Raw genomic sequence first — 17,562 nt, 5'->3', positions numbered from 1 at the left:
GTAAACAGTGGTTAGAAACTTTCCACCTTCATGAGCAGACAAACCTCTCAGTGAAGTTGAGGAAAGGAGAGCTGAAAAAAAGAGAAAGGTGACACCATAGTGGGATGGGCTGTAAACCACTTTGTGACTAAGACAGAATGGTGAAAGCCTATGTTGTCCCATACAATTAAAATATGTTCTAGATTCAGCCTCACCTGCATTTGCTTTTCTCATCTGGTGCAAAACGTCATGGGAGAAGGCAATGATTCAGTGATTTTGTTGTTGTTGTTAACAGTAATTTTGTGTCATGTTTGGAACATAACACTAATTAGCTATAATGAGCAAAATAACCTGTTTCTCAAATGCCAGAGAAGATCTGCACTTTCAGTGAGGGTTTTGTTTTTACTTATGTGTAATATTTCATCTCACATACCAAAATATCATTGAATCATCCAAGGAATCATTCATTGTATCAGGAGACATTTTTATCAGTTCTGAGACTTCTGCAGTATCACAATGATAAAGTCATATACAGTTGCCTGAATGCCAAACATGAATTTCAACATCGTGTTCAACAGTTTCTCACTGTTATTGTTTATTTTTCTGGAAAATACAGTATGCATCATTGTCTTATACATGACAGATTAGACTGCATTTAAAAAAATTCTCATAAAATATACATGAAATGGAACTAAGTTAAATTGAACTAAATTATAAACACACAAGTTTGCTGCACAGTGGTGCTCTGAGCACTTTTCAGTGTTGGTTTAAATCCAGCAGTAGGTGGAGATATTACAATTTTTTTTAATATTCCGTGACTTATGAAATTTTACATGCACAGGCAGTATGTTGTTCAGTATTGTTATCGGTTTTGATGAAACTCTGATCGTACATAAATAAGAAATATATATGTAGCCTACCCCCTTACACCATGCTTATTTTTGTAGATTTTTGGCTTTAGTGATGGTGGATAACTAAATTAAAACACATTTTAGGGGAAAAAAGCATACCTGTGTATAACAGTATTACATTAAATTTGAGAGGAATTTATGAGGAGTATAAGTTACAGAGCCATTGTTTGTCAGAAGTGATTTTTTCATTAAAAGCAAAGAGCAGTTAATTGTCCTCCGAAGCATAAATAAAATATCGAAGGCGTCATGTAAGAACTTCTCATGAAATCAATAAATGTACTATTGATGTGCTGAACATTTTATTATGTGCAGAAGTTGTGAAGGTGAGAATATAATAACATAATCATGATATAATGTTTTCCATTAAGGTTTGTATATATTTGTGCCTGTTTATTTTGTCATTGTATGTAATTTAATTAAAATATAACTTTGCATGACATAAACGGTGTATGAAAAATAGTTAATTTCTACCACATGTCCCAGAATCCCTTGCGCCAAAGAAACGTCACTATTCGGCGCCAAACAAATTCTCAACTCTTTTCCTCTTCGCGTCGTTTGATATTATACTGCTTCATTTGTTATATTCCTGCGGCTCTTTGCCAGTTTTGGTGGAGCGCTGGGTGTTTTTATTCAGCAGAATGGGTCCCGTAGAGGTAAAGTTGTTCATGTGTGTAAAACTCTCGCTTCTGACATGAATTATAGAAACTTACTGACCTTTTAATTTAAATTTTTTTTGCAACTCCTTCGCGCTTTGTGTTGTGTTGTCGTCTAACATTTGGATACCAACGTTAGCATATGATACATTTCTCGTACGTTAAAAGGTTAATTTAGGTTAATAAGCATGGCCTTTTTATGTTAAAGAGAATCTTCTGGTTAATTCAACATTTGCCAAATCGTTATAGTGATAAGTCATCTCCAGTTATTTTGGGAAAAACCTAGCAGACAGAAAATGTAGAAAAATGTATGTCAGTGATATTTGAAAGAACTTTCAGAAAGATATCCAGCTGAGCTCCAATCAAAGCTATGCATTCATTTATCCATCCACTATCTATACTGTTTATGTCTGTATTAAAAATATGGGTTATATGAACATTTGTTAACGTTGTTTTTACTAAAATAATGACCAGATCTGTAGGGTTCACAAAATCGGTGTGATTTGGCGCCGCAGATGGCTGCCTCGGTTCTGTGCCAGAAACAAATTCCTTGTGTGTAACTTACTTGGCCAAATAAAGGTGATTATCTTTATCCAATTCTGATTTCCCTGCTCTACCAGATCAATTGTGTATTGGCAAAACATCTGTAGAGGTTACATCAACTGTAGATGGTATTGTCATTGCTGTCAAACAGGTAAAGTAACAGACAGGTTTCCTCTCTGGTTCTTGTTATAACAGCCTAAGGACAGGGACTGTGTGTAAATATGGTAAATGAAAATTTAGCTTTGAGCCAGTATAATAAAAACCACAATAAAAACTAAAAAATGTTCTCTGTTTTTGTCTGCAGCTCCTCCACATGTCAGTTTTCTCTCAGAGTTTTTCCCCCTGTGGTCGGTTCCTGGCAGCTGGAAACAACTATGGAGAAATTGCACTTTTTAGGTCAGACTGCATGAAAACACCTCATAGGACTCATGAAAACACATTTTATCTTCATGAAGGTGTGCTGATGAGTAATTAATGATGATTGTGTTGAACTGTTGTAGCCTATCTGCAGCTCTGAGTCCAGAGGCAACAGGACTAAATCAGAAACCTGTTCTAACCTTCACTGGTGAGTTGTAAACTTATCTGTACTAACATTTAAACAAATTAACATTTTTTAAGACAGTGTTTTGGTTTTTTGCCTTTATTTGGCAGTTGATAATGAGATGGAGACAGACAACGTGAGAGAGAAGGGGGAATGACATACAACAAAGGTCTACAGCCAGAATCAAATCATGGCTGTTGCATTTTTGTGGCATGTTCTGTAACTGTTCAGCTACCAGGGTACTCGAGTCCAAGTTAACTGTTTCTGATTGTGAAACCTTTGCCATGAATTTGGACACAACACTTTTAAGGATTTTTTTTTCAGTGTTGGTTTATCAGGCTGCTTTGGAGGCAGAGAGACAGCAGTCATTTGATGTGAAAAAATATTTATCCAAATTTCACAAAGCCCAAGGTGACATTTTCATGTGTACCTTTTTGTCCAACAGCCCCACAGATATTTGCTATACTGCCATATTAAGAAAAGGAAAAGCAGCAAATTCCCACATTTGAGAAACTACACATCAGATCATTCCTGGTCAATGTTCTGTTGATCAACTTATTATCCATTAATGACTTATTGTTGCAGTTCCACTTAGATTGTCTACTTCAAGACTGAAAAAGGACAACATGCAGCTCCCAACAACTATGAAATTGGTTTCTCCTGGTTTTTTTTTGGAGGGATTTTTTTTCATCATTTCATCGTTTTATTATTTTATTCAGTTTGAAAAACATCAAAAACAAAACACAAAGTCAAAAACTACATTTTTGAAGCAACCCCAAATAAAAAAATAAATTGCCTTATTTGAAGTATTTTGGAAGACATATTTTGTTAATGACAAGTACTAACCCAGCCTCTGTTGTTGTATGTAGTGTTATCAGTCAAAATCTTAAGTGATGATGCCCTGAATAAAGGATTTCAAAGATTTTGGTCTCTTCTTGTGCTTCAGCTCACGAAGGTCCGGTTTTCTCTCTCCTCTCCACTGACTGTCACCTCCTGAGTGCAGGAAATGGAGAGGTCAGCGCCTGGAGCTGGGCCGAGCTCACCAAGAAGGTACAGATCAGATTTAATGGACAGCTTCACAGTTTTTCAGCTCTGTTTTAAAACAACCAGGTGTCCATTCCACAGTCATTCATCCTGTTCATAGTGGCCGTTTAAAAGATCCTTTCATAATGTTCTTTCATTGTAAATGATGGAGGACAAAATCCACTGTCCTTGCTTTGTGCAAAATATATCCAGGAGTTTATCTGTGTGAATCTGAGGCTTCAGCCATGTGAGTTTCAGTAGACCAATCAAGTGGATGTCTTCCAGTGTTTCTACCTGTTTAGTACAAAAACCTCTGGTTGGGTTTCTGCAGTGTTTCCCTGGTAATGGAGAACAAAGTTCTCGGGTCCCTTACTTTAGTAAAAGTACCAGCACCACAGTTTCAAATTACTCCATTATATGTAAAAGTCCTCTATTCAGAATCCTACTTCAGAAGAAGTGCAGAAATATTACCAGTGAAATGTACTTAATGTATCAGTAGTTAAAATATTTTATCTGGAGAGAAATGTCTCCTCTCAATGATATCTGAGTATATTGTAGCAGAATAGCCCAGTAAAGTACAAGAACCTCAAGAACTTGAGTAAATGTGCTTAGCTACTTTGTCCAAGGGTTTTCAATCAGTGGTTCGCAGCCCCCTGGTGGCCCACGCAGGCATTGCAAGTACGTTCAATAATGTAGTTTTACTGTAGGAATAATTATGTTTTTTATTTTATTTTTAAAATATATTTCCATGTATTACTTATTGTTCATACAAATGTATAATATTTAGAAAAGCCAAGTTGACGTTCAGGATTAAAATAATGCCCTTCCAGTCTAACCATCCCACAACAGTGGTCCGTAGGTTACTTCTTAGGAGGAATGGTGATGTAGTCCACCACTGTTTCCTTTTGCGCTGCAGTGGATGGGCACAAGCAGTACAAAATATATATTATAGTGTCAGGCATTGTGTGAATATGTTGATTCTCTAAAAACATTTTATTAGTGCAAAGGGATAAAACATGAAGTAAAAAATTCACACACACATGACAAAAGTTGACAGTATCTAAGGATGACATGCCAACATGCCACATACAGCATGTACTTCAAAATAGCAAAAACAGACCAAAGAGAAAAGAGGGAAACAAAGCAAATGTTTCAATATCGAAATAAGCACCTGAGTATCGATTTAAAACAGCCTAAAAACTGGGAAACTGTTCTTTATAAATAAAAAGCTACATGTTTGTCTGATATGAGACTTTTTATTTCCTCAGAATGCGAAACCTTTGTGGACAAAAAGACCCAACTACAAGTGAGAAATGATGTTTCTACACATTATGTTTCTATTTTCTGTCTGTCTCAGAGGCCCACACAGCTGACTGGACTCACTGAGGATTTGTTTAATTCTTTTTCTGCAGATCCAGTCTGGAGATCCCAGAGATCAACTCGATGGCAGTCAACCCCAGCGTGAGTCCAGACGCTGTGACTGAATGAAAATAAGAGTGGTGTTTAATTAAAATGTGTTAATTCTGCTCTCTGTTTGTTTCTGTGCTTCAGGATAACAGCCTTGTGATCGGTGGAGGAGACAACAATGTCCACATCCTGGATCTGGAACATGGGGCTTTCAAGGTCTGTCAGGTTATCAGAACAGCAGCAGCTCTGCTCAGGGAAAAATGTGATGTTTCTCCACATTCCTGGCAGTTTGGAGAACAGACATTTACAGTACATAATCATGTTCATCATCAGAGCGAGAATTGTCTCTTGGTGTCTATTTAAACATTTTTTAGGCGGTTGTGTTGTATGGCAGCATATTGCTGCCACAATGAGGAAGAAAGTATTTGCTCTTATATTTTTTTTTTGTTATAATGAAAATTTTTACCCGATACATTTTATGCTAAAAATGTTTATATACATATTTTTCATGTTATGACAAATGTTCTCATTATTTCTACATGCCAGAAACCTTTCACATTATTACAACCAATGCCTTTAATGTATCTTGTTATATCACAGTCCCAACATATCTTTATTAAAGTTTTAAAAAAAATATGTTTAGGAAAAAATTGAACGAGAAAAGTTTGTAGTTGTAACAAGAAGTTTCTTATGAAACCGATCAGTTTCTAGTTGTAATGAGAAGTTTAATGAGAAAAGTTTCTGTTTGTAATGAGAAATTTTGAGCTAATTTACTTGAAAAATGATGTTTTTAGTTGTGAGGAGGAAAGTTTAAATAGAAAGGTTTCTTGTAAAAATGAAAGAAGTTTGTAGTTGTAAAGACAAAAGTTTCTTGTCTCTTTTTCCACTTTTTTTACGCTACCATATGTTTTGACTTCCAAGCTCGGTATTTATAAAAACCCTGGCCCTGCTCCTGCCTCTTACAGTAACTCATAAAAACACAATTTCATGTAACTTATCATTTGGAGCTCTGACAAGCAAATCAAATTGTTCAGGTAAGAAGTTGTGGATTTCTTTGAGAACTGTCTCTTGTCTTTCTCCAGTTGGTCCTCCAGGGTCATTCGGACTACATCCACTGTGTGAGTGTGAGAGAGAGGGAGGCAGAGATCCTGTCGGGAGGGGAGGACGGAGCTGTGAGGATTTGGGGTGAGTGACGGACGACGTGTTGGGCAGGCTTCCATCAGAAAACACCAAGACTGTTGTTAAAATAATGATGTTTCTCTCCTGTTGTGCAGACAGCAGGACAGGTCAGTCTGTTCACTGCATCGAGGTCTACAAGTATAAGGTAAGCTGAATACTGTCTAATGAAAGCTAAACTTTACGTTTCTTACACAACAGATGTTTCATTTCCTCCCTTCTTTGTTTCTCAGTGGTATTTAAAGAGAAGAGATCAAAAAAAGAGACGTGGAATGTGTCAGATTTGGCTTTTTTTTTCGTTCCTTTTTTGTGTCGTTCCAATGCAAACAAAAGAAATAACATGAGACAACCAAAGAATTTGTAATTGCAACAATTTTCTGGGAGAAGTGATGCGTTATCTGACAGAAATGCCAGTATTTTTGGCCATGACTGTAAATCTGAGCTGGAACTAGCAGTTGAACAGTAACCCACAGTATTTTCATGGTAACAGTTACATCTCACAGTATTTGTGTGTACTACAGTCAGGTGAAGCTGCAAATATGACCGCTGGTGTTATGTTATGGGCATCGAGTGTAAATATAAGAAAGAAAACTAAACTAAGTGTGGTGTGTTCCAGACCTGTGCACGGCCTCAGTATGGTAAATGGATTAGCTGTGTGACCACAGATTCTGACTGGATGGTAAGAACACACACATATGTGTTTATTGTTGTTGTGTTCTTATTTATATATTAGGTGGGTGGAGGTAGGTTTATAGATTATACATAATTCTTCAAACCTGACACTGCAACACAACTCTTTTCTTAATGTTGTCAATAAATATAATACAGAAAATAAAGAAACACAGACATGATGCATTCAAGTCCTCCTGGAAAAAGAAAACTCACAATAGCATTTTTAGTGATAAGTTTTCAGATGACAAACAGTTGTAAATATGGTTGTGTAGTTATTGACATTATTATATATATGATTTGTGTGTTTTTAATGAAAATACATCTGTACTAAATTTACTATTAACACCAGTAATGTAACAACCCTCAGATCACTGAGGGTTGTGCAGCCTGTCCTCAAACATATGGGTGTCGTTTGCTTACTAGTTGTGACCATTAAATAGTTAAGGCTAATTGTTCAGTACATAGACATATTTAATTTGATGCATCAGTTTTGAGTCTGGTTTCACACTGAACAATTCGTCCCCTGCTTCCTGCAGCTGTGTGGTGGAGGTCCTTCTCTATCTCTGTGGCATCTCCGCTCTCTGTCGCCGACTTCGATCTTCCCTCTGACAGGCTGCCAGAGACAGGCCACCTTCTACCAGGACATGGTGAGATACTGTGTGCGCGCTTATGTGTATGTTATGCCAGCGTGAAGACCACGTTAACCCTCCCACAGTATCTCAGCTCTTAAAAGTTTCTGATATAACACACTACATAGTAAAATAATATAGACTTTCAAAGTTTATTTTTGACCATGAAAAAGATCATTAAGTTACAACCAGATAAACTCCATCTGTTGATGAAGATCATGTAATATAACTGAGAGCTACACCTGTAAACTCTGAATGACTAATATCACACTCTCACATACTGTACCTCGGGTCACTATGGACATAGGAAACATATTAGGAAGCAAACAGAAAAATTGTGAGACTAATGATTGTAGGACAGCATAGAAGCCGATCAGCTGGCATCTGAGGATCATTAAGTTATAATGACGAGGAGATTAAACCTCATTATCTCAGGATAAATGTTATTCAGTAAAAACACAAAGTCTGATGTCAAGATTAAAGGTTAGTGGCAATCAGCCGCTGTAGAAATGTTACACACTGACAATAGAAGAGCTCTGTTCAGTTTCCAGAAGTCTTGCATTTGTAGTAAAACCTGTTTTTATTTAATTTTGGTGTGTTCATAAGATTTGTCTTTGTTTCCTGCTCCTGTTTTAGATTCTGGCTGTAGGTGAAGGATCATTTGTGTCTCACTGTCTGCTGGGGGGAGAGGTCAAAGCTCAGATCCCCTGTATGCCCCAGAGTCTCAACACCTTGCAGCTCAACACCAACAGCACTGAGCACCGGGTGAGAGCTTATTCTGTCTTAGAGAGCTACACTGAGAAAATCAATGGACAATTATCAGGCAATATTATCTTCTTGCATCTCTGTCAGTATTAGCAAGGCTGTGTTCACATAACGGGCATTTATGCTTAGTTCAAGTCTTTTTTTTTTTTTTTTATCTTTTTGTGTTGTATGGTTCAAATTCATGTTTGTGAGATGTATCTCGCTGTGTTTTGGACACCACTGAGGTCTTAAACTGTCACACATGCAGATTTAACTGAAATGTGAGCTGTATGTGTACGAGAATAACAGTGTTATTTGCGCAACAGACTGCAGTTTCAGCTTGATCAGAAGCTTCTCCAGAAACGTCCTCGTCTCTCCACAGACCCCCGTGACTATTGCTGTTCTCTTTCGTGTTCATTTGTACCACTCTGAGGGGCTGACACTGAATGATGGTGATAATGTATGTGGAGAGGACTGAGATGTAAAAAAAAAAAGCCACATGACTTCCAATCTGACAGTGGTCACATAGTCAGATCTGATATGAATTGGATCTAGGACCACGTAGGGAAGTGGCCCAGATCCGATATGGTTTGTTTACACACCCGTAAAAAGATCAGATCCGAGTTATTTGTAGGGGGAAAAAAAGACTGAATCAGCAGGTAATGTGAACATAGCCTAAATGTTCAAAATTAGTTTGAGGTCATTTAGAAACGGTCTCTAGTGCAGTCTGTCCAGCAGAAAGCACTGACATGACTACTGGTCATGATGGGAGCCCTGTTGTTAAACACATTCAATGATTCAAGTTAAAACCAATGGCTTTTATTTATTTGTAAAAAACAAACAAAAAGGCAGATAATGTTACACGATTTTATTTTAACAGCCAGTATTGGTTGGGTGGTAGCTTAACAACCCCACCCATTAAAGTGTTGTTGGTCTTGAAATATTTCCTGTTTTTGCTTTTTTTTTTTGAGAAAAACTTAAATTGTTTATCATTTATTTATTGATTTTTGGGCCAACATCATCAAGCTCTGGAATGTCTCATTTCCTTGGTTATTTTGTAAAAAAAAAAGAAAAGAAACGTTTACAGTTCAGCTTGTAACCTTCATCGTCAGATCTATGGAGCTCGGTGTGGAGTCGCTCTGAATGTGACATCACTTTAAGTCCATGTATTTTGTGTCTGTGCAGGTGCTGACAGCAGGAGGTAGCAGTAGCCACATTGACGTGTTCACCAACCTGTCGTATAGAGCCTTTTCCCTCAGCTTCTGAACACACAGCATAAGTGGTGTTGCATATCAATGTTTGTGTCTCGAGGTGAAGAAGCGGAGTATTAGTGATTTTTTTTTTTTTTGGAAGAAACTCTCCTCACGGCTTTTGTACATTTTAGTCTCAAGATATTAAAATATTTTTCTCTGATTTTATACAAACTGGGTTCTTTTGTCATAATAATCTAAACTCAAAATGTCCACTTTATACAAACACCTTCTCCCTCTTGATTTTTCCTCTTATTTACAGAAGCTGGTGCTGTGGATGATCTAGTGGTGCTAACTGTTGAGATCACCAGTAAAAAAATTCTCCCAAAAATAAATGGGGGGGAAAAATACAAGCACCACATCTAGTCAAAACTTAAGAAATACATTAAAACTAAATACACAGTATTAAGCAGCTCCACTATTCTCACTGGCTGACAAGAGAAACAAGAAGTCTGTACTGGCTATGAATGTTATAAAAATGTACTATTTGTTTTTACTTCTTCATCAGTGTTACATATGTCTGTGATTAAGTGGTGAAAGTGATTCCATGATTTTCCAAGTTGAAGTGAAAGGTTTTTAATTATCATAGCAAAGAAAGTACTTTTAGATTTTCACTTTGAAAACCAAAGTAAACAAACTTGACCTTCACACCAGTCTCCTCTATGGTGCAAAACTTGGAATTGCATCTCCAACAGAAACTCATTCCAACTAAACATGCGTAGCATTCAAAAAGCAGAATACATAAAAAACAGTTTGGCTGTCCACATGTTGGTCTCTTACTGCTTCCCCTTTATGTCTCCTGTCTGCAAGCTTTAAACCAACCTGTCATTGCAGAAACAAATGTAGAAATATATACAAGCAAGCTATATATAGAGCTGGTGGTTCTGACTATGGGGACTAGTCGGTACAGATGAAGTACAGTGAAACCTTTGAGGTGGTTCTTATACTACCTAGGGGGTTTATTCAGTCCTTGGTGTGGTTCTAGTGGATCCAGTTTTGGATGTAGGTCTTGGGTCTCAAATATAGTGTTAAAATTGCACTTTGAAGAGTTGTTACACAGCATTTAACAGAAATGTATGCATGTATATGAAAAAGCATTTTAATGGAGAAATGAAACCTGTCAAACATCAGATTAGACTGTAGTGTCCATATAAACTGTGTGTTACTATGACTGCAGCCGGTAACATTAGGCGAGCAGCGGGCGGGGGCCTCAGGCAGCCGACAGGCAGGCCTGGCGTACACTCTGAGCCCAGGTGTTGAGCAGCTCCGTCACCGAGTGTTTGTCCGGCAGCTGAAGCAGTTTGGATGTCATGTTGCTGTGAACCGTCTGCAGGAAGCTGTTGGCACCTGATGAGAGACAGAAGACGTGGTCAAAAGCCCCATTAACACAAACAGCAGCTTCTGGTGTGGTCTCATACCACCAGGTCTCAACACACTTTACAATCAGATAAAATACAAAAACATTTACAAAAGTAAAATGCAAAGTTAAAATGAAATAAAAGATGATTGTTATTATGAAGTCAAATTAAAAACAGCAAAGGTGTGAAAACAATAAATACACATATAATGTAAACATTAACAATTTAAGATAAGACAAGGGACTAAATTAATTATAGCTAAAATTAGAGGTAATATTCAATAAGTACTTCTAGTTCATCAGCTGAATGCTACAAACAGTCACACACAGGACTGTTTCCTGTCTTTTTTTAAATCCATATTCACACGATCGTGTATCGTCATCTCACCGTACTGTTCTCCATCATCAGCCCAGTAAGGGCTCTGATCAGGATAGTGAGCTGAGGAGGAGGAACACTGGGGAGGTTTTTATCATCTGGCAACAGAACAAACAACAGTAATAAACAACACTGCTTAACTGTTATTAACACCCAAATCTGAATGGCCTGCCCAATGTGTGGACACACTGTCCTGGCTGACGTGATGTGAGTCAGTCTCACCCAGTTTGCAGATAAGGTGCACGGTGCCGTTATTGCTGCAGTACGAAGTATCCAGGTTGACCAGGAACTTGACGTCGAGGCGAGCCACTTCTCCCTGCAGAATGTTGGGGATAGTGTGACGCTCATCATCCTCGTGCTTCCTCTTGCGACCAGAGACACTGGGACCCCTGAGGAGATATATGACAATTATCACTGCTCTTTAAACAGTAGCTCAATGTTTCATATAACCTCAGCATGGTCAATGTTTTAACTATCCCAACCGAAATGCTGCAATTACTCCACTGGGATGCCGACAGTACCCTGCTGCAATGTCACAGTTTTGTTCCTTGTCATTCTGGATACTCTACAAAACACTGCAGACCGTTCACACATAGGGACTGTTTGTTCTGTAGAAAGAATTTATTTTTTTTTACTGAACCTTTAACACTGATCTGTCTGTGACTCCAGAAGTGCTGCAGAAAATAAACCTACGTGATGGGGGGTCCATGGATGGAGGTCATGGCCGGGGCGAAGGTTCGGTACAGAGAGTGGTTGAAGAAAGGCGAGCGAATGTTGGCCATGACAGCGTCCACAAATACTGCTGTTTGGTGGCCACTGGAGGAGGTGGGGGGGTCGGCTGAAAAAACAGGGAAAGGCAGTCACTGCTAGGGCTGGACTTTGATACTGATCTCTCAATTTAATTTAATGTGATGATTTGGATTCGCTGATTCAAGGCGTGATGTTTAATTTACATCAGATGTTGCATAAAATGTACAATCTTGAAAAGTTAAAAAGTTTTGCTACATTCAACAAGTGAGCAACACTGTTTCTTTGAGTATAAAATGACATACAGGTCACATTATAGGTCCATTATACCCAACAGGACCAGACTGAATAAAGCAGAATGTACACACTGTTGATTTGACTTCCACAGCCTCACATCTCATAGCCAGAGATAACATCTGTTCAGCAAAACAAACCCAGAGCACAGATCAATGTGGAGTATTTTTGCAGTCTGTCCCTCTTGTTGACAGGATCTGCATGGTAGAGCTGTACCCTACTCAGAATTTTGTCAGTCAAATCTCATTTGGCTGTTCAACACAGCAAAAGTAGCTTCCCTAACGCCGTCTCCGACTGATGATTCGACTAGTTGACTTTTAGGGGGCAGCCCGATCACATTCTGTAACTATTGATGCCGATTTGTGATTCAGCATGGCAAGAGCTGCAATTGATCAGAAAAATCTATATTTTTATCCAGCCCAGTTACTGCACTGCAATGTGGTCTAACAATATCGAAACACCTTAAAGACATAGTTCTAGACAGTGAAAGTAGAAGAGTTAAAGTAAAAAAAAAAAAAAAAAAAAAAAAAAAAAAAAAAAAAGCCAGAAAGAAAACAGAGGCAGAGGTTCATACCACGGCCATGTCGTTCTTCAGTTTCTCTAAAGCGATTTCACACTTCTGTAGTGTCTTCAGAGGACATCTGCAGTACAGAAGTCACAGGAGCACATGGATTCAAGGGAATTGCTATTGATGAGAAGTGTGGAATTACTGTGGCATTCATGATGTGGCCTGTTACCTCGTGTTTGGATCAGTCAGGATGGTCAGCAGACTCTTCATCTTACTCAGGTCCTTCTTTCTGTCTGTTTACAGAAAAATCCAAAAGGAACGCACACACAAAAAAAATCTCATCTTAAATGTCTTGTTTGACCAACAGTCTAAAAGGAAATCCAGCCAACTGACACATAAATGCCCGTTGCTGTTACTTTATTAGATACACCTGGACAATTGTATGCAATTCAATGCAACATTTCCATCTTAACATCTGTGTTCCTAATATTATGATCCTCTCATGTATGTAGCTGGGGAGGACAAAACACTGAGACACCTCTAAATATAATGTAGTCCAGTACAACACCACCTTTAACTATGACCTCAATAATAAACATAGAATTGAATTTAGACATTTATGACAATTTCACCAAAAACCAAAACATTATGAGCTTCATAAACACAGATGTTAAGGCATATGAGTTACATTGAACTGCATACAATTGTACAGGTGCATCTAATAAAGCAGCTGGTGTGTGTATATACCATATATAAATTACTTAAATAATTAATCATTCAAAATTTATGTTCTGTAAATCATCTGAGCATTTCATCTCCAAGGATGACCTTCATTTTTGTCGATCTTGTTAATCATCCTGCGCAGAGGTTCGATGTATTTGGAGAGCTGTTTGAGTTTCTCCATGTACTGCTGGTCCTCTAGAGATGTAGCTCCGGCTGGACTCATCACTGAGCTGGGGTTACCTGCAAGGACAGAGAGGAGAATTTTGAGGACAACAATGAATTTAGTCCATTTTGGCTGTAACATAACAAAATGTGGAAAAAGTTAAGCACTGTGAATACTCTCTGGATGCACTGTGTTCCAAGTCTCCACACATACTTCTTCACCGTCTGGAAGTGTCCAGGGGTAGTCAACTGTTGAATGCATGTTAACAGAGTGCTACCTAACCTCATAAAATGACTATAATCCTAATCTTTCAGAGTGTAACCTTTCTGAGCCAAAAATGAAAAGCAAATGAAAACCAAATGTCCATTGCCTTGGTTTGAGACACTGCAGAAGAAGTTGGAGTGAAACAAAAGTGAAATTAACAAATCAGCAACTGTGCTTGGTTCTGTATGTGCAATAAAACCTTGGCAAGTAAAAAGCCATTAAGTGTCTATCAAAATAACCTGCAAAACGAGCATAAACTTGCAGAGTTGCAATAGTTTCAGCTTTGCCTGCTGTCTGTCATCCATCGCAGGTATGTGTTCACAGTGAGCTTGCTAGGCTAACAGCTAACAGATGTGGCTGTGTGGTGGTGACAAGATGACACGGTCCAGGCTGTGTGGCCTCATCTTTCTCCTTCCACCTTACTTTCAACTGTTTGTATCTGTATCACCATTAAACACTGAGGCAGCAGCAATGACTGTTGCTGACTTACAGCAATAACAGTTTTAATAAAAGCAAAGGTGCGGCTAAAACACAGTGAAATAAGTTAAAAAGCAGAAAAATCAGAACGCTTCAAACAGTTGTGGGCAGCAGAGGATACCTGTTAGTGTGTCACTCAATTTTATGGTCGTTCTTCCCTGTAGTGTTCCATAAAATGTCTGACTGTGTGTGTGTGTGTGTACCTGGAGTACTGAGCGGTCCAGGAGAGGGAACTCCATAGTTCTGGGGAGTTCTGGCGTTGGCAGGGCTCTGTGAGGGCTGAGGAGACGGGCTGGGCTGGAAACCCCCTGGAGATGGAGTGGGACCCGAGCTGAGAGAGGAGGCAGGAAACAGAAGTTAAGACAAGACACACAGAGTGCAGAAACCTTGGCTCAGCATCACAAAACATTCAACTCCAGCAGCACCCTTACTATCAATCACATAACAAAATACATACATTTGACAATAAATACCTTAAAGATCAACAAAACAGATAAAGTAAGAAGTCAAACTCGAAAACTGCTTATAAATATTGCACACTATACCAGAAGATAGCACATTTGACAGTACAACAGGTCGAATACTGCACATCCCCATGCAAACCCTGCTATAAAGTGCTCAGTAAACAGATAATTCAGCTGATGTGGTTTAATCTCTCACTGCAAGGAGAGAACAATGGAGTTTTTTAACAGTTCAGTCTATAAGTAGGAAGTCTAAACTCTCAGCCAGAGGCTACACACTGGCTACACCAGTCTGAATGTAAATGGGCTCAGACTAATTGTACTGACAGGTTAGTGTAGATGAATAAACTGTTTAAAAACCGAGTTTCCTTTCTAAACCAATAGGTTTGAGCCTACACCAGGTGTATACAACTATAAATCATTAAAAGTCAAATAAATGATACAAATAAACCGTAAACAAACAAGACGCAGCATCACAAGTGTTTTTATTTTATTGAAGCTGTCAAATGTGAACTCGTCATACCCGGCTGAGTTTGGCTGTGAGGTGGGGGGCTGGGGTGAAGGCTGGGGAGGGGGAGGCATCGGCTGTGGCGTCTGGACCTGCACCAGTGATGGTGATGACATCATGGAATGCTGCTGTACCTGTGATTGGACAAAAGAGAAGGCAAATCAGCCAATCACAAGAGGATGTGCTGCAGCTGCTAGAGAAACAGGAACTTTATGAACAGAAGTGGTAAAAAATAGCTGATGATAGAGTGGATCAGCCACATCTGGCCAGTGAGAGTTTTGCCAATGAAAACTATAATGAAAAATATTCATTGATTGCCTATTCTTCATGATGAAAACAAGACAAACTGAAAAAGTAGTATCTGATAACAAGAACTATGATTAAATGTTTTACAATTTTCGTTGACAAACAATGTGAAAGACACATGAATGCACATTAAGTAACAACCATCTTAATTCTTAAGTCTTTTTCAATGAACTGCAGCATCTGTGGAATCACAAAGTGTAGCTACTGAGAAACTGAACAAAAATCCCTCTTAGGCCACGTTCACACTGCAGGCTGAAGTGGCTCAAATCCGATCTTTTTGCCCAAATGTGACCCATATCCGATTTCCTTATGACAGTGTGAACAGCACAAATCCTATTTTGTCAAATCCGGCCCAGGCCACTTTCATATGTGGTCCTAAATCGGATACATATCCGATGTTTTGCAATGCGACTTCAGTCTGAACGGCCAGGTCGCATTTCATGCGATTTTTAGGTCATTGAAATGCAACAGACGTCACAATTCTGCGCTGGAGGAGGCGAGGCCATAAGCAATATTTGTGCTCTCCTTCTTATTATTTCTTTATTTCGATTGCACATTAACTGGTACATCACTACGCACATGCTATCACGAGCCGCATCCATTTTTATTTTCGCAAACAAAGTACGCTGCGTCTGACGTCACGTCCTCTTTTGCGCATGCGGGTCACCTCAGGGCTGTATACCGTTCACACATGAGACAGATGGCAGTCGCATTTAAATGACAGTGTGAACAACAGCGCAAAAAAATCGGATTTCTGCAAAAAATCCGATCTGAGCATTAAGACCTGCAGTGTGAACGTAGTCTTATTCAAAAGTTGATTTACAGTGGCTGTTTGTTGCACAACTGTTAATAGGAAACATCTTACACTCAGTAATGTTCTGTCTCTGTCATCCGATGTTGGCGCTTTTTGGAAAAAGTTGGTTTATGAAATAAATTCATCTACAATCCACTGAGAGTTAACTGTTGAAATGATTTTTCAAGTAAAAACAGTGGCTAGTTCCAACTTCATAATTGTGAAGATCTGCTGGATTTTCACTTCTATTGAGAAAAAGAATAACTGATAGTTGCAGCCATAAATCAATGTTAAGCCAGAGTTGGCCCAGTATTTTAAACTTCCCCATGCGCCTGTGGTTCCTGCTTTAATCTATTTAAGAGCTGCTGCCCTACACTAAACTTCTCAACTGGCTACATGGCTCAGTTTTTAATCTGTAAGAACATTTTAATGTTTTTGTTCATCTGTGAAGGAAAAAAATCAGTCAGTCAGAGAAATAAAAAGTGTCTTGCTCATAGTTCAATTATAAAATCCTCTCTCTTGATTGGCTGCTGATGGCACCTGCTGTAGTCAGCTCTACAACAAGTGGACCAGGTCGCATCAGCGCCCATGTCACTGTTACCTTTTGTACAGTGGCAGATCTTAAAATGAGATTTGACTTAGAGTTCTCTTGACTGTTGATTTGAATAATCTGTGTTTAGGTTGCAGCCCTAGTTCCAACAACCTCTAGGAATAACATGAAACAGCCGTAGCCTGAAAGGAAACGTCCAGTGAAAAGAAAACATTTGCTGCTGTGCTGTTAAAATGTACATTGAGTCATATGAGTCATCTGTTGAGGGCTGCTCTCTTCTCTCCTCTGGATCTTATTTGGCCCAGCCTGGGTTCAAATGTTAGTTTGGATTCATCACGTACACACACTGAATTTTCCCTTACCTAACTGTTTGATCCTAAAAAGGTGTAAGCAGGCAGAGCACGATGAGGTGAAAAAGCCACTGACAGACAGAAGCACACTGTGGACAGGACAGGAATGGTTCACGGGTCAGGGGCCAGAGGTCAGGAGTCAGGAGGGCAATAAATA

General features: G+C 38.8%; 2 protein-coding genes across 2 annotated transcripts in view; one reads left to right on the top strand and one right to left on the bottom strand.

Moving 5' to 3' along the window:
- Positions 1–1,385: 1,385 nt before the first annotated feature.
- On the top strand, positions 1,386–10,668 carry thoc6 (THO complex 6). Its single transcript, XM_020613209.1, has 13 exons — positions 1,386–1,543; positions 2,391–2,482; positions 2,587–2,651; positions 3,574–3,677; positions 4,919–4,956; positions 5,063–5,111; positions 5,202–5,273; positions 6,140–6,242; positions 6,332–6,381; positions 6,850–6,912; positions 7,442–7,552; positions 8,171–8,299; positions 9,464–10,668. The coding sequence occupies exons 1-13, from the start codon at positions 1,529–1,531 to the stop codon at positions 9,542–9,544; spliced, it is 972 nt and encodes a 323-aa protein (XP_020468865.1). The 5' UTR covers positions 1,386–1,528; the 3' UTR covers positions 9,545–10,668.
- LOC109967561 (mediator of RNA polymerase II transcription subunit 15-like) overlaps positions 10,614–17,562 on the bottom strand; it is a 15,425-nt gene continuing 8,476 nt past the window's right edge. Inside the window, 11 exon segments of the mRNA XM_020613222.1 lie at positions 10,614–10,875; positions 11,274–11,321; positions 11,324–11,359; positions 11,484–11,650; positions 11,955–12,054; positions 12,057–12,099; positions 12,877–12,943; positions 13,040–13,103; positions 13,639–13,773; positions 14,641–14,768; positions 15,422–15,567. Of these exon segments, the coding sequence (XP_020468878.1) occupies positions 10,739–10,875; positions 11,274–11,321; positions 11,324–11,359; positions 11,484–11,650; positions 11,955–12,054; positions 12,057–12,099; positions 12,877–12,943; positions 13,040–13,103; positions 13,639–13,773; positions 14,641–14,768; positions 15,422–15,567 (1,071 nt within the window). The 3' untranslated portion in view covers positions 10,614–10,738.

The sequence above is a fragment of the Monopterus albus genome, unplaced genomic scaffold (genome assembly GCF_001952655.1).
Source record: "Monopterus albus unplaced genomic scaffold, M_albus_1.0 scaffold131.1, whole genome shotgun sequence".
Lineage (NCBI taxonomy): Eukaryota > Metazoa > Chordata > Actinopteri > Synbranchiformes > Synbranchidae > Monopterus > Monopterus albus.
Note: the sequence above shows the minus strand (reverse complement) of the source record. Positions and strands in the feature narration are given on the sequence as shown.

What these genes read in the sequence shown, in the direction of transcription:
- thoc6 (XM_020613209.1), top strand. An exon ending in GGGCCGAGCTCACCAAGAAG is followed by an intron (nt 3,678 to 4,918) that starts GTACAGATCAGA and finishes TTATTTCCTCAG; the next exon opens with AATGCGAAACCTTTGTGGAC. An exon ending in ACAAAAAGACCCAACTACAA is followed by an intron (nt 4,957 to 5,062) that starts GTGAGAAATGAT and finishes CTTTTTCTGCAG; the next exon opens with ATCCAGTCTGGAGATCCCAG.